At 41.1% G+C, this 25,590-nt stretch overlaps 1 protein-coding gene across 3 annotated transcripts in view; it reads right to left on the bottom strand.

Moving 5' to 3' along the window:
- The window catches only part of numbl (NUMB like endocytic adaptor protein), a 59,912-nt gene that overhangs the window by 27,269 nt on the left and 7,053 nt on the right, over nucleotides 1-25,590 (bottom strand). The window contains exon 1 of one of the 3 annotated variants that reach the window (XM_072392957.1): nucleotides 2,511-2,659. The exons of 1 other annotated variant lie outside the window; for it this stretch is intronic. In XM_072392957.1, the coding sequence (XP_072249058.1) occupies nucleotides 2,511-2,551 (41 nt within the window). In that variant the 5' untranslated portion in view covers nucleotides 2,552-2,659. Of the gene's footprint in view, nucleotides 1-2,510; nucleotides 2,660-25,590 lie in introns of those variants that run through there. One more of the 3 variants, XM_072392958.1, reaches the window with a different exon arrangement.

The following is a 25,590-nucleotide window of genomic DNA, read 5'->3' on the forward strand; positions in this document are numbered from 1 at the left end:
TGTAACTGTAAAAAAAAAACTGTGCATCTGTGTGTGTGTGTAGGGAAAGCTAATCTAAACACAGGGCAATCAGGCATGAAGTGGAGCAGTCCAGTCGATATGCTCCAGTATCATATTGTGGTGCCATGTAACCACTTTGTATTCCCTCCTGTCAGTCTAAACCAAAGCCAGAGGTCAGCTTATCAAATATACTACACTTTTAAAAATGGCAGCAAAGTGTGAAGAGCACTTTCATCTCCAGAGTCGGTAGAAAAGACTAAATAACCTGAGTGTATTCCAATTCACACCTCTTCTTTACAGTTGGTAAAAACGTGAAACTCGAGCTTCAAAAATCATTTGTGAACGCAAAGAAGCACTTTCAAACACAATTAAAACCATGTTCCCAAGCTGAAGGGCCTTTTGTTGCCGCTGTATTGTGTCAGTGTCTCAACAACTCCGCCTTTGAGTTTAACTGTTCAAATTTAACGTCACTCTCCCCTGTCACAGAAGAATGCCAAGTGTCCCAATGTGGCTTTGCTGGCTTGGTTTGAAGAAGTTGTGTGTGTCGTGTAAACTGCTGCATTAACATTGTTCTCATGTTTCTTTCTCCTCCCTCTAAACCCCATTTCGCCAAACTCTTTAAATTCTTTTGGAAACCAAGTAAGATCCCAAGTCGATTATCAACTCCTGCTTCCTCTGCTGACAAAGGGAGGAAATTCATATTTCTTCCACTTTACCTAGACTTTTCCTCACATACACTTTCTTCCTTCTCATTTATAACCACTTTAAACTCTCACACCTGACTTTCATTTTCACACCCCTCCTCTCATCTCCACCCCCCTGTTGAGCCTCTGTTATGCTGATTTTGAATTTGTCCTCATTTCACATATCACGCAGGTCTCTGTCTTGAGCACTGTTCTCACTCTTTAGCCTCGTTCTCTTTCCTTTTTACAAGACGCATGAGAGCTGCCCTCCTCAGTTATCAAATCATGAAGGCAGGACAAGAAAATTAGCAAGAAAAAGAGAGGAAGGGTTGAATGCCAGAGGGAATGTAAGCAAAACCCACCCCTTCCATTCAGCTCAAGAAAAATTTGGACACACTTTCCTAAAAAGTTCAAGCACCTCTTGACAAAACCCTGGTCGCTGCGTTTTGTTTGGTGAGTCAAAACTAAAATGATCTCAAAGAGGCGTATAGATTCTAAACACTTGAAGCGAGACATGCATGTTATATAAATGGAGTGCTTGAGCAGAGTGTGCACACCTGCACATAGAGTTTAGGACCTTGATGGCCGAGTCATCAAAGGAAAACATCCCCTTCATCCGCACCACAAAATTAAATGTCAAAGGTTGCAAATGACCGTCCACACAAAGCTGATCCGTTTTGATGAAATTCCAAAACTTTGGCTGCATTGAGCAAAGCCGTGTTTGGACAAAAAGGTCACCGCATTTCATAAAAAGAATGATTCATTTAAGATAAATAAAAACACCTTTCCAAATGTTGAGCATGGAGGTGGATTCATCATGCTTTGGGCTTGTGTTGGAGACAGTGAGCACGTTTACATGACACGAGGAAAAAACAAATAACTGCATTAATCTGATCTAGACTGGGCTTTTAAAATGCATGTAAACCTGTTGGTCGGACCAAAATCCTACTAACAGACCTAGATGATACGGCTAGATGATACCTAACCAGACTCAAATGGACCTAAGCGATCCACACATGCTCCAAAGTTCTTTTTATATGATTCAGACTGTGATACTTGCCAATAGGAGTGTTACTGAGTACCCACAATGCAGTGGTCCCAAAGTTGAGCTTAAAATCATTTTTAAGGTACAGAAATGAGTCATGTTTTTCTGAATTTTGGAAACAAGGCAATCTTTCACCCTCAAGGGGGGGGGGGGGGACTTTGGAATGGCCCTGTTTAGCAGGTGTCCACGCACAAGCATGAGCACAATCATATCCACAGATGCACACGGCACATGCACAGGCATGAAAACTGCAAAAATAAATGTTGGGTATTGGTATCAATTTAGCAGGTTTAATCTCTTCCATATGGGCATGGGGTCTAATGCATCTGCTAAGGCTATTAACTGCTATGAGCTCTGTGGATACAGGCTAGAGCTATTATCAGTGATTGAAAACATCACCGTGGCCAATAATTCAACAAAAACAGGAAATTCACAAACAAAAGAAGGAGGAAAAAAGACAGATATCAGAGTTGTCAAAGCCACAGAATTTTTTTTTGTTGACCTCTATAGAGCCTGCAGATTTCTCCCCTGCTGAATTAGGGTCAACTTGATGGACAGAAAATAAGGTGAGGCTGAAAGAAAAAACCTAAGGTGCTCAATCCTTTGGCAAGTACTGACCCAGTTAGAAACAAAATTACAACCAAGTGCGTAACCATACATCACATGAACAGGAAAAAATGTTCAGTGTATTCACAGATCAATTCAAAGTGAATATGCAAGTGTATGTTGGATGTGAGCTGCCAGGTGCTGAGTTCACGGCCCCTTCTCTGAATCTGACTCACCTGAGTTCGATAGCCTCCCCCATCTCGCTCTGAAAGCTCATCAAACACAGGAACGACAGCAGATGAGAGACAATGCAGAGATGATAAGCTGAGAGAGAGAGGACTCTCTCAGACTAGTGACCGCAGCGATAACAGCGCAGAGGAAGGATGAGAGGAGGAGGGCGGAGAGAGAACATGTGATGATACTGCGTTCAGAGCAAGGGACGGAGAGGAGAGTGAGCCCAGAGCGAGGGAGAGAACCACACCTCTTCTTAAGGGATTAACTTAGAAATAGGAGCCCTGACACACTCGCAAATACGCACATGGAGATGCACCCAAACACAGCCGAACAACCCACGAGCAGGCGTTTGATGTGCTTCTGGTACACAGAATACGGTAAACACACAGATGTATGAACACAGTAGCACTAAAAATAAGACAATCAATGTTTGGCGCTCCAAATCCCGGGAGCAGGGAGAGGAGGGAGCGGGAGGACAGAAAGAGAACGAGGAAAGGGGAGGGGTGATTAAACATGTCATGGGTGGTGACACAGTTTTCTTTGCTCTCCATCTGCTGTGGGTGCACTGGTCAAGAGTGTACTGGGGGAGAGGGCGAGAAGTGGAGCTGGAGCCCGGGGACAGGCTCTGTAGCTGGAATTAGGGAATAGGGCCAAAGATGGAGGATATGTTTAATGTGAGCACTGGAGCTCGGTCATGTACTGTGTATTCACAAGGGTGTAAGTGGGCACGTAGTTCAGTGTTGGATGCTGGAGGGAAGGTCACAGATGTACAGCAGGCAGGGTTCCCGGCAGCTGATTAAGAAATGGTTCGCTCCCTTTTGCAAAATGTTGAACCCTACAGGACCGCACCCACTCAAACAGATGGTTGTACAAGTATTTGTAATGTTTGGAGTATTGTGGTTTCTACTCCAGATTGTCTTGCCAGGAAAGCATTTGCTGGCAAAGCTGGAGAAACATATGGATGATCTGAATTTGTCAGAGCTTTTTCTCAAGATTGAGATTAGATGTTAAAGTGAAAACTAGCAGGCACAGTCACAGCCACACAAATCTTGTGTTTACAAAGGTTTGACTGTTACAGAGGTTTCTGGGTCAAGCTGTCAAGTGCCGATTTATAAATTGTTTAGTCTAAAGTTGAACAGAACTTTTATATGAAACAGTCTTAAGCCAGATCAGGAAACTTTCACAAAAGGTAATCTATCGATTTAAATTCTGGGACACGACTTTCTCCCTCATCCCCCGTCAGAAAAAAAGAACAGTGGCTAAAGGTTTGATTACAGCTTAAGATAAAACGAGGTTAGGATTATGATAAACCCCATCATTTACTCAGTGTAACTACCAATCAGAAAACAATGGAACATAGTCTCAGTATATCACTTTACAGAGAGATCGTCACATTTCTACTATGTTACTATATTATGGAGTTTTGGCTCTCCTGCTGCACACTGCTGTTAAGAGCCAGTATAGAAAAGAGCAGTGACAAGATGAGAGCCGGGGGAGTTGGCTTGAATGCCAAATACAGGAGGAAAATTATTGGGTCTCAGAGGAACTGGACTGACAGAACAGGATGAGCTAAGCAGGCAGAGGACTGGCAACTGAGTTTAACTGGAGGACTGTGAGCTGTTTCTAGAGGTGGGGGATTAAGGGCTCACACAGATGTAAACATGAAAGAGAATCTGACCTTCAGGCCGTGGGTGGTTTTTCTATGGAGCTTGAGGAAAATTACATTCCTGGACTTGAAAGGATGGTTGGAGAGGAAAGGCCTTTGGCTGTTGGGGGTTGGGAAAGATTAGAGGAAAATGACAGCATAAAAAAAACAAGCAACCTTGTATTTTGTTCAAAGTTGCTTTATCTATATGGATGGATTAGTTTTAATCCATCTTTACCAACTTGTCATGTCTTACTCTAAAACACATGGTAATGGTAAATGGTAAATGGACTTGTACTTGTATAGCGCTTTTCTAGTCTAGCTGACCACTCAAAGCGCTTCACTACATCTCTCGAATACAATACAGAAGTGAATAGACGTGAACAGGCAGTCACCTATGCTCAATTACCTTAAATCTAATTGTTACAAGTGATGGAACTCATTCCCAAAGGGTATGACTTGATTAAATCAAATAAAAAAAACATTATCCTCAACTCTAGCAACAGTTTGGCAGCTACCACACTCATAAAATCAAATGTGGATCTATAAACTGGCCTGATCACATAGATGCATTTGAGACACCATCTGAGGTCAGTCAGGGTCTAACTGGATCTGGAAAAGAATCAGACGGTGGGTAGCCGGATCTGGGGCTGAGTCTAGAGATACTACAACTCAAAGTAGTGTTGTGTGTTCATGCTATCTCCCTTTTGCTCACACATTGCCCGGTTTCCATGATGCCGTTTCATCCCCTAAGCTGTTTGTACTCCAACACCCAGAGCCAGAGATCAACGATGGATGACACTGAAAGGGATCAAAACGTCCTTGTTGTGCTCTGGCTTTATTCGCGTGTTTGTAACATACAGCACTCTGGCTATTTGTGGCTAACTGGAAGCAGTCAACGCCATATCTCTTTATGCTTATTATTGTCAATTATTTCCCTTTCACAGTCTGCTGACAGAAGTAGCATTCCATACTTACAGCCCTAACATCACTGTGATTCTGATGTACTTGAATGCCCCCATGGGGATATGTCTAAACGTGTGTTCAGACTAGACCACAAACAATATCTGCACAGATTATATGCATGGATTGTATTCTAGTGTTTTCTCCACATAGCTTAGGTAACTTCTCCTTGTAGCTTGCGCTAACCTCTCATTTCATCGGTTCCTCACATTACCTGTTAAGCTCCACAGAGGAAGACATTAGATGATGCTCTGCAGGTTCAAAACAGAAATCTTTGGCCATAGATAGCTTAAAATCAGCCACAATGGCTGATTTTGCTCAATATATTAATTCAGCACGTAAAAAGCATCATATGGACACATTAACCAGGCTAAAAACTTGATTTCTATCAGAGGTGCCATATTATGAGACTGCCACATACTCACATCGTCTACTTCATCTGATGTTTTACATCAGCAGCAAGCATATAACCAGTTAGTATCCAACATTTATGACTAATTTTCATAATCAATAGACCATTTATCTTGATCACCATTAACTTGTCCTCCTCCTCCCCTCCTTTCTTTTGCACCCCTCCAGAGAAGAGGAGGATGAGAGAGAGAGCAAGATCTAAAAATACATGCAAACAGTAGAAGACACAGCAACAGACGAAGACAAAGAGGGAGATAATTTCTACCAAATCGGGGGAAGGTACAGTAGCTATTATCTCTATTGTTCTGTGACCATTCTACAACTTTGAACATATGTTTCTGTGTGTGCGTGTGTGAGAGAGAGCGAGCGTCTGTTTGTGCATATTCATCTATCCAAATGTGTATCTGTCTATTAGACAGACACTAACATAAGCCTATTAAAGCTGCTGTGCAGTTATGAAACATGATGACCTCACTAGCCAGGTGGTAGCAGACACACTTCCTGCTCGCAATAAGTAAACCCTCCGGCATGTGGTCCGTGTGAGCAGCTCCACCAGTTGGGAAAGGAGACAGAAACATAATCGGGCTGTCTGCATGTGTGGTAGTGTGTGTAATATGTTTATCTTTTGCAAATGTGTTCAGTCTGAGACTGAGGTTTTACAGCCATGTTGCCTCAAACAGCCTGTTATTTTAACCAACACGATCTGAAGATAAATTAGACTCCTTCTGACACACACTCACAGAAACACACACAGCCACGATTAATGATCCGTGGAATTACAAACAATCATCAGATCTGGCTGTGCAAATAAAAATTCCTCCAATTTACCACTGAGCAAAAGGGCCTAAAACTCAGACCTTAATATAAACAACTGCCTACTTGCTATGGCCTCACTGAAATCTGTGACAACACTAAAACATCTCAGGTGCGATGGATTCATTTCTATCACATAGAAATTGTGATAGAATTGTGATGGCCATCACAAGATCAGCTGTTCCTCTGGGTTTGAAGAGAAAGCTGAAATTCAGACTTTCATGGACAAAATTCAAAGATGTACACAATCTGTGCTCCTGTTTTAACAGAATAAGCACTAATAAATAATTAAGCCACGATTTCTCAAAAATTAAAAATGGTTCAAAATACATAGACTGCGTGTATGTATGTGTGTGTGAGAGTGTGTTGTTCCACTGCGTGCAATGATTGGTCTGTAATGCAGCTGTATCAAACTGAAAAGTTGGGGAAAATGGAGCATATGGAGAATTTTGTTAAAATCCTATGATACTGGCCGCTGTCTGTCATGATTTACTTGGCTGTTTTTGGGAGTGTGTATTAGGCTCTTAATAGAACACTGGTATATCGTAACCTCATTATGTTCTTTACTGGTATACGTCTGCAACTGCCTGACTTTTTCATGGGGTCAGCCATCTGCTTTTCAAAATATTCAAAATCTTCTCGTCTGCAGGAAACAAGCTAATAAACCAGATGTCAAACAGCTGCAAGTTTTAATGCAGATTTAAATCTTCCAACAAGGCAGGTTTGGTTTGTTCATTCAGCGACTTGTTGTGCAGATCTAGGAAGAATATGTTTGTAACAATTATTGTTCAGCTGATTTTGAATGTTTTCCCGACTCGTTGCAACAATATTCCACAGGATCCTTGGCTTATTGCGTCAGGTAACAAGTGTGTTTCTTTTGTTTGTTTTTACTACAAATGAAAACGGCTGTTTTAGCTCCACACCAAGTATTGAAATTAGGTTAAAAAAAGAACTTCTTAACAAAAACTAAGCCAAATGCAGAGGCAATGTGTGACATAGTAAGTACACCTTACTGCTTAGGAATTAAGAGGCTAAGAACCAGCCTGGTGCTGCTGATCAAATTCACTTGATTAATTGATCATCAGTGTGAGCAACTATGTAAATGCAGAGGTTTAGTCAGTCTGCAGGTTTGGAGCGTTCAGGTGTGTGTTAACACAATGCCAAGAGGGAAAGACTGCAATGATCCTATGAAGAAATCAATCAATCTGGGAAAGGTTAAAAGGTCAAATAGTTTGGAGTCCATCATTTTACAGTGAGAAAGATTATTTACAAGTGAAAAATATGACCGTCGATCATCCCAGGAGTGGATCAGAATGTAGGAATTTCAGTTTCAAAGAAAATAAAAAATGTTACAGTTCATGACAGTAAAATTATAAAGAGACTGAATAACTATGACTTATTTGGAGGGGTTCCCAAGATAAAGGCCTTTGCAAAGTGGCACTTGGAACAACAACAGAGTTCGGCCATAATGCAAGGTCCCACGTTTGGCAAAAACCAAACATTTTATGAGACTATCCGCTGCGCGTCATGATATATTTAGCCATTTTTGGGAGTGTGTATCAAGCTTTAAATATGTCACTGATACATTAGAACCTCATTAAGTTGTGGAGAGTTTCTCAGCAAGCTAGCCTTAGACTCCAAATGTTGAATACTAGTTTAGGTTAATGTCTGAGAAAATGTTGACAGTTGTACGCAGAAATGAGGGTACACTTTGAGACACTAAAAGGCACCCACAGCTCGTCTTATAAACCGAGGGAAAGCTGTGGTTTTGTGGTATTCACATTACATACAGTCATTAAATGTTTTTACAATGTTATCATAGAGATATTGATGAGTACATTGTAACATATGCTAGGACATGTTCAGTGGTCTTCTTAGTTAAGGGTATTCCCAACTGGGTTCTATAAAGAAATAGATGGATTATCTTTAAGTGTGTTTCCGTTTACACCTTAAAAGGTGTAAAAGGAGGGATTTGTTGAGGGTTTAATAATGTAAAATATGCATTGTGCTTATACAGAGTTGATACACTCCCTTTTGAAGGGAACAAACATTGATCCCACAGTGTGAAGGCTTAAAACAGGAGTTGAGTGTTGAGAGAAACTGCTACATGCTAACAGGGGGAGTCGAAACAGGTGGGATGAAGCTTATAGTGGAAAAGTAGCGGACACAGGGAGATAGGGAGAAGTTCTAGGGACGAGGCATCTGGATGGAGCAGAGATGGGGTACAAGGCTGATATCGGACCAAGGACCAATCAGGGAAAGCCAACTCTAAACCACAGCTTCTCCCCATCACATTGTATGGAAATATAAAAGCATATTTTGAAAAAAATGGTACCCTTTTTCTGATCAGACTGCCTGACAGACAGAGGTCCACAGCACTGAACTCGAACCTTGAACCATTTAATAAATTCTGAGCTAGACTTGGAGTTTGTATATCTTCTCTCAGACAAAGAAACACAACGTTATTCTTCATGCTTCGTTAGTAGATTTGATCCAGGCCAGCTTATCATTAAACTATCTCACTGCTTCACTGACTTCGACAGAACCAAACACAAGCTATCCAATCCTTCACCGATAAGAAAGCCGGATGCATTTTGATGAGCCAACAGGCAAAAAAAAAAAAGAAAAAAGAAACACCTTTTTCATCCTGTTACAATCCACCCAGATGGACATCCTGTCTAAAAGCGAGTCATGACAGCCAAATCCACTACTTTATCCTGACAAGCTGCTCAATTGATTCCTACCTCTGGTCAATACCACTCTCTTTTTCTTCATTCTCTCTTCTCGCTCATCCAATCTCCATTAACTCATCTTTCTCTACAGACCAACACACTGCATTACAGACAAATCCTCATTCACTAACTGTAAAATGACAGAAGAGTTTGTGAGTGCACCTTGTAGCGGCTTTGAACACACACAGAGACTGGTTTATGTTAACCGATCAAGCTTTAGGCTAGATAATATGATCAATAAGTCTCCATACTGTGCGACGTGTGTGCATGCGATTGTCTGTAAATTTCTGCACGAGTCTGGTGTTTGGGGCCAACGACATGGCCATGCCTCTTTCCCTGATTCCAATTTCTCTATCAGCATGGCACCATAACTCTGTCATGCTACAGTAGACACACATACATGCAGGGCCATGTGGAAACCTTGCTGCTGCATGGCAACCAGATCCCATAGCAACCAACATTGTGGGGGTTTTTTCAATTCTTTTTTTTTTGTGGGCTAGGAGAGTGAGAGGAGGATGTGGGGAAAGGGGGAGTGAACCATATTTGGGAGGAAAAACTCTGGAAAAGAACTAAAATACAACAAGAGAGGAAGTGAAGAAGTAGCATGAATACACAAACACACACACACACTTGTTTCTTTCACTGTGCTGAGATCAGATGAGGGTGAGGAGAGGGAGACAGACACTGACAACATTGTGGGTGAGAGGAGGCCTCCCTTCTCACTGTTCACAACAAGGTCAGCCGAGCGAGGAGCAGAGATGGGGAGACAGAAGACAGAGCGGTCATTCTGTGAAATAATCTTCTGCTGTAATGGCCACCAGCTACAGTGGTAATATGAGGTATCAAAATATGTACCTTAATTAGGGGAAAGAAGCAAAGCGGTCATTTAAGGGGGCCCGAGAAATTACTTTAAACACACGAGTGCTTATTTCACAGCCTGTGCAGCCGACCACTCTGACAGTGTAATGAGAGAACTCTCTCCTTCAATTCTTCATCCTGATGTCGACTCGTCGTTGTTATTGGATTACAATAAAAAGGATAAACAAATCATTGCTTTACACTGCAGCCTACACAGCGTGTACAAAGGATGTAACAAAAGACTTTTCTCCCACATTTTCATATCGTCATATTCGGTAAAAGAATACATGTTGCACAGTTTCAATCAATCAGCTGCTTTACTGTTACTGATGTGATGATGTGACAGGACATAAAAGCTCTCACGTACATGGACTCAATCATATTATAGGATTATTATAGTAAAACCACAGCAATTTATAGTCTCTTGGATTTAGTTATAAAGTAAAAATGTCCTTGAAGTCATTTTTTAAAATATTATTGTTATTAATCAATTAGAACACATTAATAACACGTTAATTTGAAGTGATTAAAACCGTAAGATTACAATAAGATGTACTTTTTTATACAAAAACCACCATCTACTGTGCATAAAGTATCTTTCTTTTTTTTTTAAATCCTTCATGTCATCAACAAATAAAGTTTGTAAACCCTAACCCTTAACATGTGGAAAATGAGATGAATAAGTTAAAAAAATGTAATGTGATGTAACAACATGTAATGACTGAAACAACATAACAAGTTTCATGGTGCTAGATGCACATAAGTTTCAATTCCAAAATACAAAACATCATCATGATACTATGTTCCCTAATGAGCTTTATGTATTCATAAACCTATATCTCAGTTTAAATTCTTCAGTCAAGAGCAGTGTTTAAAGGCAAATCAATGTACAATTTACAGATAAACTACTAAGATTTTTGATAATCATTGTTGCTATCAAATGAAAATAAAAATGACATATAAATGTATTTCCATAAATAATTAGTACCCTTTATTTCTCAGTATCAGAACAATGAACCTTACAAGAATATAGTTTTACTATAATGTGTCTCATTCTCATACATGGACACCACACACTGCTGATAAACTCCATCTGCTATCAGTGCTGCGGAGAGGAAGGGAGAAAGCACAAGGCTTTGTTGCCTGTGTGACAGCGTCTCTGCTGGAAAGCAGAGGTATCACTGCCATGGTAACAGAGCAGCTGCCTGTGCCCATATTGCGTATCTATGTGTGTTTGTGCGTCATTCTCCAGGTCACTTTCACTAACCTCTCACCTCTGACCTCTGGTCCAGACAGGAAGAGTTTTTCTTTCTAAATCCAATTTGCTGAAGCATGCACAAACGTGTAGTGAATACAAAAAGCCCCGCTACCTACGTGTGCTCACTATGCCAAATCAGATGTTGACTGTCACTACAACGCACTCATGCATAATGCACATTTATGCATGTTAAGCAACAACATACAAGGCCCCAAAATCTAAAATCAATAAGGCTTTTAAAGCTTTTAACATCTGCCCCGACGCTCTCTGGCTGTCGGTTTTTGCTCGATGCATTCCTGAACGGGAAATACTAGGAAGATGACTTCATGTTAATATGATAGCCTGTCTAGAAAATACAGCTTCTGAGTTATAGTTGAAATAACATATTGCAGTTTGCTGCAATCTTCTTCGCCAAAGATCCATTCTAAACAGCCGAAATGCAGCTTTTTAAATAACGTTTCTTACAGAAGGTCCAAGCTTGCTCTATGTAAATATATACGCATATATTATTTGTCTGTCTGTTAATCCATCTGTCAAACTATCTACGTTTGCCTGTGTGACACCAACCATCTGTCAGCCTGCCCTCAAATCTGTCCTCAGAGAGTCAGTCTTGCAGCATTTTCTGGGCCACAAGGAGACAGTCACATCCTTTTCTGTTCTTCTACATAACAACAATCCTCCTTACAGCAACATCTGGTGACACCGAAAATGTCTACAGAGGAAGAGAGAAAATACCTCCAAGGCAGAGTTGATTCATTTAAATAAATTTAAAATGCACTCAGTGTGGGACATCATCGTGGCCTGCTTTGCTGTGGTTTGGGACTTTTGGTTTCTGTGTAGAGGCCAGACAGAATGACCTTCACGGGGTGGTCGTGTCTTATCGACCGGCACTAAAAGCCGAGGCTGGAACGCAGAGACACAGGCAGAGGAAATGGGTCCAAAAATTCCAGCAGACATGCATTGTGGTGGCACTGCAACACACAGCTCCTGTGGGCTACTGATGCCAGAAAACTTGGACTGGCATGTCTGACAACTCATTTTTGAGTTGATAGTCAAAGACATGCAGAGGACCGTAGGTTTGTCCAAAAACATGTCCTGTGTGAGCTTTCTGAACAGAAAGGTTAAGGCGAGAGGTTGATTTGGAAAAAAGAAGGGTAAAATTTTGAAACACAAATTGAGATGTGAATAAAAAAAAGACAAATTAATAACAACGAGACAAAAAGAAAACGAAGAGTCGGGGCGATTAACACAATATAACAGCGACGAAACCAATTAAGGTTGATGAGAAAGACCACAAAGAAAGGGAGGAAGGAAGGAAGGAAGAAAGAAAGGAAACAACAAAGGACAACAAACTGTGAGGTTATCTCATATTTCAGCTTCGTGGAAACATTCCATGGTGACTTCCAGAAACATGTTATAGCCCTCAGTATTAAGAACATCGGAAAAAGGAAGTTGAGGCAGATTTTGAAGACGCAGAGTAAACACAGCTGAGGTGAAGAGACTGGGCCGCAGAGAGAAGCAGACGACAAGGACAAGTGGACTGGTGTTTGGGCCTGTTGCTAGAAAACAGGAACTCAACAATGGCCACTTTGACACAAAAAATGAAAGGAGAGGGGAAAAAAGGAAGAGAGAGGAACCTCAACATTTTTACAGTCAATTTCTTTTTGGAATAGTAGCCTCACTTCAACCCTGTTTTCTCAAACCCTTCCAGGAAGTGAAACAAAACTTCATCAAAAGCAAAGTGAAGCCACGCTTCACTAAAGTGTAAAGTGTGGCGTGACAAAAGAGAGGAAAACCGAGGAGTGTGTTTCTGTGTGTGTAGTCCACTACCCCCCCGAGTCGCTACAGATTACAGACACGCACCACAGATGGCCAGCGTGTCTCGTCTTTTCACTGCCACCACCACCGAGAATAATGGCCAGTGGTGGCCCCTCCTCCTCCTCCTGCGCGCCCTTTCTCTTTGTCAGCACGTGTGTCCGTCAAATAGAAGTGTGTGTCTGGAACAATGGCATCCAGACAAAGGGCCCGCCTACCCCCCACCAGGATGCTGAATAGGGGGGCACGTGGGGCTTGTCATCGAGGGAACAAAAGCATCAGGGCAGAGGGGGAGAGAGAGGGTGTGGCACCCAGGCACCGATGGGAAGGTGCAGCATGGGTGGCCTCGAGGTCAGATTTGAACTTGAAGGATTTTAGTTATTTTAATGGCGGGCATAATATCAAGCATAATAGAGAGAAATCCGCAAATAGGCCAAGTGATATTTAATATTTTAACCCAACAGCTGTTCTGTTTGAACAAAGTCTATTCAGTGAGCAATAAGTTATTATGAATTCACCAGATGATTAGCAACAGCTCCACTTTCTGGTTTGAAAGTTAATACAGGAAGTTTCATGTTTCCGTCCATCAACTGTGCATTATGCATGTTACATGAGCACCTACTGTGAGAGATCTCATAAGGAAGTGCGATATCGTGTCAAGTTATGTTGCCACACAAAGTGGACTTGCAACCGAGGAATATTAGGCTACTGCTGTTAATTTCTAACTTCCAGGGAACCAGTGATTCCGCTCGTTTCAAAGCAGCAGAGAGTCTGTTCGAGATCAGTTACACATTACAGTTACATCCCTTTGTAGCCTTTTGTGGGTGCGTAGCAGGAAAGTCGGAGCAAGAACGTTAAAGCTCTGGTCACTGGTGCCTTCCATGAACAACAGCAATGCTCTTAGTATTAACTGCTAAGATGCACCATTTGTAATTTGGGTTTATCCAGTGGGCTACTTCGGTTCAGGAACAAATACACACAAAATCCAACTTCTCAATTAAGTTTTTGAACATATCAACATGTCAGAAGGCTAGCATTAGCTCAAAGCTAAAGTAAAAGTGTTTTCTCAGAAAGATGCTCAGTTTGATTTAAGGAGATTTCTTTTTCTGTCATTTTCTTCTTATTTTTGCTTGCTTTTTCCTCTTTATCAACCACTTGATTCTCTGTATCCCGTATTTGCACTATTGAACTAGTTTGATACCAGAATAAAAGTATTCATTAATTTACTGGCACTTTTCATCAGTCAACACTGAGATCTCACAACTCAGCCCCACATAGTTTGCCAGCCACCCTTGATGATAATCTGTAAGGGATGAATCATTGCCTGGGAGTAATTATACATCTCAAACACATTTTAAGTCTTGGCAAGTAGGTTTTCATTCCACATATTCGGTAAAAAGTAACGTCATTGATTTACTGTACTGAGCAAAAGTCTTAAGTCACACTTAATTTATTTGTATTTTGCTTCCAAAGAGCTTACTTATAATTTCTTAAAGTGATCTTAAGCAATGTTCTCCAGTAATTATGAAGGTCTATTGTCTTCTTTGGACATTGGCTCCTTTTTTCACTCATTTTCAGACCAGTCCATGACCAAATCAGTTTAAGGGATCAACCAGTGTTGTGTCAGCACATAACAAAAAGCTTAGCAAACAGTCAAGTTTAGCCATTTTCTTACTAGCAGCTTGTCTTAAAGATGCATGATTTGTTCAGAATTCTTTAGTTGCATTAATGAAAAACACCAAATTTAACACAGTTTGGCAGACATGAAGAGGGATTTTACTTTTTCCACCAGCGAGGTAAATTCTAAAATCCTAAAGACAAACTGGACAAGTGGAGGATAAAAGAAGAAGTAGGAGGCCTCAGAAACTATCTACAGCAGTTGAACAGTATCTGAAGGAGAAGTCCTCAAGAAACAGGAAAACACAGGACCTGAGAGATGCATCTGGACCTATAGCTGATCTATCTATTGCTCACTGAAGCCTCATCTCAAAACTTTTGCACAGTACTGTATAACTCAACATTGATTAGCTCACAGCATGCGAGTTGCACAGTGGGCTCCTAGGTACTGCATCTGACACAGATGGGGAGGCTTTGCCCTGCAGATAAACTGATGCTCATGAACAAACATTAACCAGAAGTCAATCCTGAAGGGCCCAGTCACAGCTGGTGGATTTACTCCAGCCTCAGGCCTCCACTTGCTCCAATAGGGCCCTACAGATACACCACCACTCTTGGGACAGCTTTGATGCAACTTATTGGATTAAGTCCTAAACAGGAGGAGGGTCACGAGGTGCTCATGTGCATGTGTGAGCGCTCAAGAACATGCACGCTTCTTTGTAAGTGTAGTTTTCCTTTGTGGTGGTAAGGGTGGAACCATGGCAGGGGGAGGAGGGGAGACTGCTTGGAACAGCTGGGTTGAGTCTGCAGGGGGACACACTTGGGGGAGAGGTGGGGGAAAGTTGGAAGACAGAAAGAATAAGAGAAGGAGAGGGGCATGTAAGTCCAGGCAGGCTGCTGACAGGCTCTTTTGAGGCAGCAGCTGGTTAGAGTGGGGGTCTTACCAGCTGTGCCTTCGCTGACCTCTTCTCACAATTCTCCACCTCCTCTTCCCTTCCCAAACCCACCTTCCCTCCCCCTACAAAATGGAATCCTCACCAAATGCAGCCAGAAATACACACACATACACAAACACACATACCATGCAGGACCATCTGTCATTAGGAGGACAGTTGTCTCTGATAGCTCCAAACTGGTGTGGAGACAGTCTTGGTGAAAAAAAAAAAACAAAGCCCAGGAGATATAGAACTATTCTTAAACTGGCATCTTGTAATGAGCCTCCTCTGACATCACAAATCCATTGCATCATCACGACCCAAAGGCTGTGACTCAAAAATAACTGAGACAGAACAGGATCAAAATTAGCAATGTTGAAAATAGGACGCATGCAGTCTTTTACAAATCTCTCCCTTATCTTCAGACATAATTCACATTACAAGGATTAAGAGTAATCAATAAACTTGATACTTTGTCATCTTATGAAACAAAAAACTGAAAGTCATGTTATATTGACTTTTCTTATTGTGTATTTGAGATAAAGATACTTAAGTATAGTGGGTGACTCATTGCCATAATTGTCTAAAAGTATGGAGTTAGTCCAGTAATAAATCCCAAACATTCTGACTCACCACCTCCCTCCTTGCTGCCTCCATTATGATCTGCATCTGGCCTGACATCAGATCAGCACCAACCAGTTTTGATTTATACAAAAATGGAAAAAGTTACTTTGACTGATGCAGGCAGCATCACTTCAGAGGTGCTTATTCAGAGCAGCACTAAATCGAGCGCATCCGGAGAAATTGATTGTTGCTCTGTTCGTGTTTTTCTCTCTGCAGTGTGTAGCTGTGTAGCAGTGAATCTGCTGTATGTCAGGAGGACGACCCAAAGACAGAGAGCGGAGAATAAACAAAGAGGAGCAAGCTGATTTCTTCAGATAAGCTGATAAGCTGAAAAAGAAAATATTAGGCTCACACTCAGGGAGAGGAGGAGAGAGGAAGAATAATGCTTTAGCTGCGGAGAATCTCTTCGGATTTTTGTTTTACAGTTTTACTTGATAGGTTCACAATCCACTGGCCGCTCTGCGTGGGACACTCACAATAAAAATGTCTGTATTCGCAATAATCTTAATAAGCAAAAATGAAATATTTGGCTGGTAAAAAACTACTTCCGCAGTCAATTTTTTTTATTTAAGCTTTAACTTGAGTTCATCTGTATCTAAAAATGGCTGCTGGCTGAAGAGTTTAGAACGGGCAACATCAGCAAAGAACAACAGAACTGTCATCACATTTTTGACAGAAATTTTGCAAAAACTGCAATATGTAATAGCATCTTCATCCAGCTTACTCAGCCCAATTCAAACCAATTAGAGGAGCGGGGATGTCCCTGAGGTAATATATCTAAAACTGTTCAAACTTGGCAAGGATTTGTATTTATGTAGGACACAGCTGCCTGTAGTAAGATGCTGATAGGTTTTCGGGACTTTCAGAGCTCAGAGGGAACGCACTCTACACAGCTCTGGGATATGAATGTGTGTGCATAGCATTTACAGCCCTTGCACAAACACATTCTTCTGCAGCTTGTGTTTTCATCCATGTGAAGCCTCTGCAACACAGTGTTGACATACTGTAGGAGCTAACTGAGCAAAAATGACATTTTGCCAGCATGTGCAACTTTTTTTTGGGCTTTTCCATATAAAGTCAGGAAACATCAAGGAAGAGTTCTGTATTTTGGCGGGTAAAATCTTCTCCTCTTCTTTCTTCTGTTCTCCTATCCCTGAAGGGTTAACTGTGTGAATATTAAATAGGGACAGATTGTATTAGATAACACAGACCTACATAAAGCCATGCACAGATTCACACTCACACAGGCAGATTTATGACTTACTAATTCGCAGTAGATGAAGTGTGTCCTTGAAGAATATGTCACAAAAGCTTAATGACTTAAGAATGCTATATGCCAGTCAGCCACAACACTAAAACCACTGACAGGCAAAGTGAGTAACACTCCTCATCTTGTTACAATACAATGTTCTGCTGAAAAACTGTGCATCCTGACACTGATACATCTCACCAACCCAAACATTCGTACAGAGAAACCATCCATGGCAACACTGCTTAGGAGGGGGGTGAAAGAAGATGACATAGAGTTTGAGATTGGCCTCTAAAGATCCCCATCGCCAGATACCAATCAGATGGGATCTGATGACATCTGTGGAAAACAAGCCCAATCGGTAAAGACCCCTTCTCACAACAAACAGGGCCTTTTATTTTATTTTTTTCCAAATCGCTGTTTCACAGGGCTGCACGGTGGTGTTCCAGGTTTCATGTTCTCCACAGGTGACCGTTAAGCTCACTTTGGTCTATCTTTAACATTAATATTCATTTCTTAATACTGAGATGTTTTAATGTGTTTTGTCTCATGATGAAAACACATCAAGAAACGTGTGTAAAAATTTATATTTCTGTTTCATATCTAGTGGATGATACACATGGGAGGCAGGAGCCCACACACTAAAGGCAAGCCCATATGAATTTCTCCAAAATTGAGGCTTGGGCCTCAGGCGAACACTAAAATGATTTTTTTTTTCTTTTTGATGTTAGGCAAGGTGGAAAAACCAGAGAAGTACACAAGGGGATTGTAGAAAAACTTGGGTGTGAAATAAATCAGCGCTGAGTGCAGTAGACTCAAGTATAATGAGGACGTGAAAGAGTATGCATAATACATGTGGAGGAAGGACTCTGTGTGTGCCTCAGCAGACAGACCTCTGAACCTCTGAATGTTCATTCACAAGACGCAGAAGCACACAAGCATATCACATAAAGAGCAACATTATCATAAAGTTAATACAGGGATCAGGCTGTAAGACATAGTGTGGATGAGGAACTGTGGTGTGGCAGCCATCGCACAACTACACTGACATCATACATAAACATCCCTACACTTCGCAGGCAGGCAGCTGCTCTGCGAGCTGGTGATCTGTCCATCAAAACAAGACTCCGCAGAACAGGACAGGTGAGGAAAAAAAGCAAACATAAAACAGCAGGTCAGTTTGTCATTCTTCCCTAAGCTTACAACCAGCCAGTCCAAAAAGTCATTCAAGATGCATTTGAATAGAAACAGGTGGCGCACTTTGTAGTAATATCATCATCTCTTGATAGAGCCACACCTCAGTAAAATAACACATCTTCCATACAGCCTGTGTCCAAGGAATGAACTGCAAGAGTTGGCTGCCAGGATGTAAACACAGTCCATGTGAAGAACAAACCTGCACGGAGTGTGTTACAGTGTGTGTGTGTCAGTGTGAGCTGGAAGAGAGAAGAAGAAGAAGAAGAAGAAAAAAAAAAAAGAACTTCAAAGCTGGGCTACAGCTGAGTAAAGGGGTTAAAAGGGGTTGAATTTTTCCTCTGGCTCTCAGGAATGTGGAGCAAGAGCAATAAAACATTGCCTGAGTGGAGCACAGTGAGCGTCATTAGATGGTCAACACACTCTCACGCACATACACGCACGCAGGAACAGAAAGTCTGGACTGTCTTAGTCTGCTCGCCCTGCTCATATCAAGCAGCCATCTGGTGCACTGGATGGTCCAGGATGTGACTGAGTCAAGCTGTTGTCTATCCCTGCAGCCGTTTATTTCTATTCTTTTCATTACCACTTATTGTCTCAGCCAACCTTCTCTCCTCCTCCATCCCAGTGTAACAAATACAACCCGGTTACTCTTAACCATCCCTGGTAGAACAGGTAGAAAAGGGATGCCAAGGGATGGAGGAAAGCTGAGTGAGCATAGTAAATGTAGGCTCATCTCCTCTGTCATACTGGCTTCACAGAGTGAAGTGGTGGTACAGGGTGATAGATAAAGGGAGACAGGCTTCACTAATCACATCACAGTGTTCCCATTACATCAAATAATTTCCACGCTGGCTGGATGTCGCTTTGGCATCCCCACAATATTTCTCTGTGATCCCAGGCGGGAGCAGACAGAGCCTGTGGGAGTACAGTCTATATACTTTCTATTGATCTCCTTGTTAAGGCTTGTTGAGGCCTGAGGTCCTCAAAGTCTCACCCATTAAAATATGACTGTAAAAAGAAAAGGAACAAAAAGAAGACGCTATGCCTTTTTCCTTGATTTCATTATGCTTGTAGAGTCATTTCAGATATTGCACAAAAGAACGTTAAATAGTTCCAGCTTTGAAGAAAGAAAATCATTGTTAGTGGATGCGTTTGCTTTATTAATTCAAAAGGATCTTGAGTGTGGTTGAGACAGGAAATTCTTGAAGACAGAGAAAACTTTTTGAAAGAAAAGTGTGATCATTTTAGTTTTTAAAGACAGATAAGGACATTATCTGCCAATAAACTGGGATTACAGTTTCACTGCTTCTGTATGCCTCTCTTTTATCTTTTTTTTCAGCAGTAAGGCAATTTACACTGCCGAAGCAGACATCTGAAATGTTATTTCTGTGGCATACGAAAAAGATTAACCTGCTCAAAAAGCTGAAATATTGACTGTGCAGTTTACTCAGTGGGATACTCAAAGTTCACTGTCTTTCGAAGAGTTTAATGAGCAAATCAGTGCTGCTCTTGTATCTCTCCATTAAGTTAAAAGCTACAAAGAGACCATTAGCTTACTTTAATTTGCAAAGCTATCACTTTTCCGTGGAGCAAGAGGCACACTCAACACGATGTAGTTTCAAGACTAAAACTGTGCACAAATCTGCCTTTAAGCATAAAGCTGTGCATACATATAATCTTCCTCAATAAACCTCAATCATTGCGAAATTGTACACGTGCAATAGCCTGATTTTCACTCCCATCTTTTGTCATGAATGGATACAGACACTTCCTTAATAAACCTCGGACTTAAAATCAATTTCAATGAATGCCAAACTGAGGCACTCAATCGAAAGGTGGCAGGAACTGTTGACATGTGGGTGAAACAGGCAAAGCTTGAGCATTGTTTACACATCTGGCATCTGAAGTCCTTCAACAGTGTGGTACATACAAATGTATAAAAATACATCTCGTTTCTGTTCAGTTATTTTGGGCAACTATAAGTAAGACATAGTTAGCGTCGTACAGTGATGGAGGATTTAGCAAACTTGGTTCTATCAACAACTTTTTCAGTTTAATGCTGCTTATTTCTGTTCATTTATTTTGTTTGTAAGATAACCTGTAATGCATAAGTAAGCCTTTTTAGTGCTGGGAAGATTGTATTACCTTCAGGAAAGGCAACTGGCTAGCTGTTGTCCTCCTTCAGTCTTTGTGCTAAGCTAAGCTTAGCTGAAGTGGCTAATGAATGTGGCCTAAATTTTAACATAAAGATGCGAATGATATCTCAATGCCTTCAGATGCTGTTCTCTTTGTCAACAAGAAGAGTCCATTGCATGCCCCCGAGGAGTATTCTTAAATGCAGATGAGTGTTTTAAACGTTTAGAGCTAAGTTTAGTCACATGTTTGCTGACATTGCAATTGAAGTTCAGGTTTTCATGGATAGTAATTTAATATACTGTCATTTCTGCTTTCGAATTTTCTTTTAAATATTCTGGTATTTCTGAGGAAGTGTTAAAGTTCCCAGCAGCCGCATCTTTTCTTTACAGCATTGTATTTCATCCATTATTCAGCGAGCTAAATTGTTAGCCTTAGTGTGATGCTCTGCTGAGTCGTTCTCGCACCAACCACCACTTGAATGCACCATATCCAACGAGCTTTCAGTAGAAAGCATACAGGTCAAATTCTATTTCCATTAAGGTTTTTTTTTTATCTTTATTGTTATTAACTTTTGTACCTTCGTTTTTTTTACTTTGACATAATGTTTTGCCTCTCATATCTGAATGTAAAGTTTAGAAGACGCTTTTTTACCTCCATCACACTGGCTATCCATACACTACTCTGTGGAGGTCACGAGACACCAGAGAAAAGCAAATATGTATGTGTAGTACTTGAGTGCCGTCCTGTCCTTTTAAATTGTGACGTAAATCATTTTACAGTTCTCACTGGTTGTTCTCCGTTTGTCCCAATGCAATGAATTAAGCTTCTGTAATTTCACATTTTGGAATTCCACAAAGTAGGGGAGATGTAAATGACAGTGCTCATGCTTCAAAGTCATTGTATTTTGATTATGTTTAATGAGTGCCTGTAGTCCTCTGTCTCTGACTGCACTGAGCTTTCCAGCCCATTCTTCCTAACAGTCATGCAACATAATACTTGACTGTCTGGCAGTACAGGAGGCCCTGGTTTTAGCTGCGTACTGATTTACAGTCGTTCTGGTTGGCTGAACTGCCATTGAGAAACCCTGACATTCTACTGGACGTGCTGGGCTTACTGGGTAGACTGGCTACTCATCTTCCTACAGTTCAGACAGACAAAGGCAAGCCTGTTCCTCCGGGAGGCAGCAGGCTGAGACTGCCACTTCCCCTGACCAAAGGAGACAGAGGGAGAAGTGGGAGAGTGAGACATATGAAGAAATGTGAAGATGGGGAAGAAGGCGGAAAGACAACAAGCATAAAAGAAGAGAGTAAAACTTGACTGATGTTATAAAATAGGATAATAAAAAATGTGACGTAGGAGAAGCAGCGGTAGGGAAGAGAAGAGGTTCACAGGCTGCGGACTTAGGTGCATATTGTTCAAAAGGGTTCTTGTATAATGACCTAGAATCAGTTACGATGGAACTTTTTAAAGCCCATTTCACAAAGTATTTGCCTAAGCCCCTAACTATGACTGACAAAGTCCTCTCTAAATGCTAACGCTGTCGAAGATGTCCATCTTTCACATGCTTGGTTCTTTTTTTTTGTACAAAGGTATTTTCCTGCAACTTGCCTGTGAAACAGGACACCTCTCCCTCCTCCATTTTGCCCACTTTTAATCTCTCTGTTTATCACAGAGCACCTACTATGGTTCTTCACCTTTTCTCCTCTTGGCCTCCACCTTCACCCATCTGCTACTGCAAATACCTTCTGTCATGTGAAAAGCAGTTTGGAAGATTTGGATTGCCTAGACCTCATTTTTCAGATGTCCTCTTTTCAGTGTCTGTACTGAAAAGGTAAAATAGCTTTTGAATCAGACAGAAAAAAAATTGTTGCTTATTTGAAGCACACAGACACATGATCCTCAGGACTGTGAGAAAACTGTGGGATAAAAATAAGTTAATAAGCTAACTAGTGCCAGTTAGAGACTAACTTTTGGCAAATATTGAAGTCTTTCTTTATAGAAACACATCAACAGTGATGTTTCCCATGGTATCTCTGAAACTGATGTCAACAATCACAGGAGAAAAGAGACAATGCTGATCCTTTTTAACCCATCTGCAAGACCAGATGCCCAGACAAAAATAAAACAAGCCAAATTATCTCAGAAAATCAGTCCTGTGTGTGTATATTGTAACCCTCAGAGCATGCTTCTACTGGAAATGGGAAAGGATTTAATAGTCTTGTTTCAGCAGGTCTATATGGCTTTTTCATTTTCCTTAATAGTTTTAAATTTGCTATTATTGGTTTAAAAACGGTATTTTTCTCTTGTTGGGATGTTGCAAATCCCTGTGCATCTCTGTGGTTTCTAAGGTAGGCGGGCTTCTCGTGTCTCTATATCATTTCTTTTTCATAGTTCTTATAACTAACCTCTTTTTTTGTACACTTTTGCACAAAAGTAACCAAAGATGATTATAGTTTAATCATATGTCACAGAACATGCCGTTTCTTTTAGCCCCTGCCATGGAATCGGCACTTTCTCAGAACGTAACTGTCAGATGACAGGTACAGATGAAATGCAACATGGCCAATCACGGTTCCAAATGAAAAAAAGGTTCTTAATGTCTGCCTTAACGGAATAACCAAAACCGTTAAATCCAGGCTTTTATGGAGCATATACATTACCAGTTGACGAATATGAACACACTTACCCCTTTAATAAAAGGCCATTTGGAACAATAATTGGCCATGTTGCATTTCATCTGTACCTTTAATAAAGGGGTAAGTGTGTCCACCCTTCTTGTTGCTATGGTGTATTATGGAGGAAATACAACAGGATTTTGACATGCCCACCTGAATAATTCAATTCAGGTGTTCAAATAATTTCCATGGCCACAGGTGTATAAATCCAAGCACCTCGGCATGCAGACTGCTTCTACAAACATCTGTGAAAGAAGAAGAAAAAAGAAGAAAGCTCTCAGGAGCTCAGTGAATTCCAGCGTGGTACCATGATAGGATGCCACCTGTGCAACAAGTCCCGTCGTGACATTTCCTCGCTACTAAATATCCCACAGTCAACTGTCAGTGGTATTATAACAAAGTGGAAGCGATTGGGAACGACAGCAACTCAGCCACGAAGCAGATGCTGAGGCACATAGTGCGCAGAGGTTGCCAACTTTCTGCAGAGTAAATCGCTACAGACCTCCAAACTTGATGTGGCCTTCAGATTAGCTCAAGAACAGTGGCCCCCTTCTGTTTCAACATGACTGCGCACCAGTGCACAAAGCAAGGTCCTTAAAGACATGGATGAGTGAGTTTGGTGTGGAAGAACTTGACTGAGCTTCACAGAGTCCTGACCTCAAATTGATAGAACACCTTTGGGATGAATTAGAGCAGAGACTGTGAGCCAAGTCTTCTCTTCCAACATCAGTGTCTGACCTCACAAATGTGCTTCTGGAAGAATGGCCAAAAATTCCCATAAACACACTCCTTAACCTTGTGGAGAGCTTGTCCGGAAGAGTTGAAGCTGTTATAGCTGCAAAGGGTGGGCAGACATCACATTAAACCCTATGGATTAAGAATGGGATGTCACTTAAATGAATATGCGTATAAAGGCAGATCAGCGAATACTTTTGGAAATATATATTTATATTCACTACCAGCTGGCTATTACATAACATCAGCATTCCTGTAAGAGGCACTATTTCTGTATTTTCAAAAAAGCCACTGTGTAATTCAAAATTACTTTATAGCATTTTTATCATTAGTAGCATCAGCTGTCCTGAAAGGGATTTATTGTGCGTCTGTGGTAGTCAATATACTGTTGATCTTGTATGGCTTGTCAGTTTTTTTAATCTCATAAAGCATGATATTTCTGTAAACTTTAGTTGGGCTGTGGTTATTAGGCTTCATGCATGCTATTTCTTTCTTTCTGCTTTGAGATATTTTTATATATTTATCTGTCGTACATGCTTTAAAAGAATTACACATCTTGTCCCAAAAGTTATCATTTCCTCCATCCTTCTCATTCTTCTCTTGCTTATGATCATGATTCCAACAGCTGGCAGAGGGGGGCACATCTGGCATGCAGATGGCCACTATAGACAGACAGGTGACTAGAAACAAATGTAGGGGGCTGTGAGTGGCAAGGATGTAAAAATAACTTCTATATAGGGTATTTTAAGGGGTAACAATAACAAAATGTGCAATGAAAGAAGAATAATCAGGGAAGACGGGTTACAAAACAAGGAGCAGTGAAAAAACACATGGTAATACCTGCAAAAACCAAGTGTAGCAAATGGTGAAATAAAGGAGGATGGAATGGAGGTGAGTTAAAGATTACAGATGAGACGAAGAAGACAGCAAGAGAGCAAGGAAGAGAGGCACAACTCAGGAGAGATGAACTGATGGAGGCAGAGGGGGAGATGAAAGGAGGACAGTCATGTGGAGTCAGATGCTCCTAATCAGCTAGGTTGCTTGTCAGAGCTTCTCGCCATAGCAACCATGAGTCATAGCACCGGTAAACAGAGAGAATGTTTTATAAACCTAAAGCCTCGCTGGCACATTTGCTGCGGCATCACTCTACATTTTACAAGCATAAAGCCCTGAGGTGAGTAACAAACAAGAGGGAACAGAAGATAACGCACGCACCCCGGAGGGGGGGGTATCCTTTTCTTTCACTTGACCCGACACTTGCAAAGGTGACTGACATAACAGTAAACAAGAGAAAACAATAATAAAAAAAAACCTTTGTTTGATGTCAGTGGTGAATTTTAATGGCAAAGTTACTACATGCAAAGAATTTTTGGACAAAGCTACAGACACTGTTTAGTTTTATGTGGTACGAGTGATCCT

Source organism: Leuresthes tenuis, unplaced genomic scaffold (assembly GCF_036924035.1).
Source record: "Leuresthes tenuis unplaced genomic scaffold, fLeuTen1.0.hap1 SCAF_9, whole genome shotgun sequence".
In the NCBI taxonomy this organism is placed as follows: domain Eukaryota; kingdom Metazoa; phylum Chordata; class Actinopteri; order Atheriniformes; family Atherinopsidae; genus Leuresthes; species Leuresthes tenuis.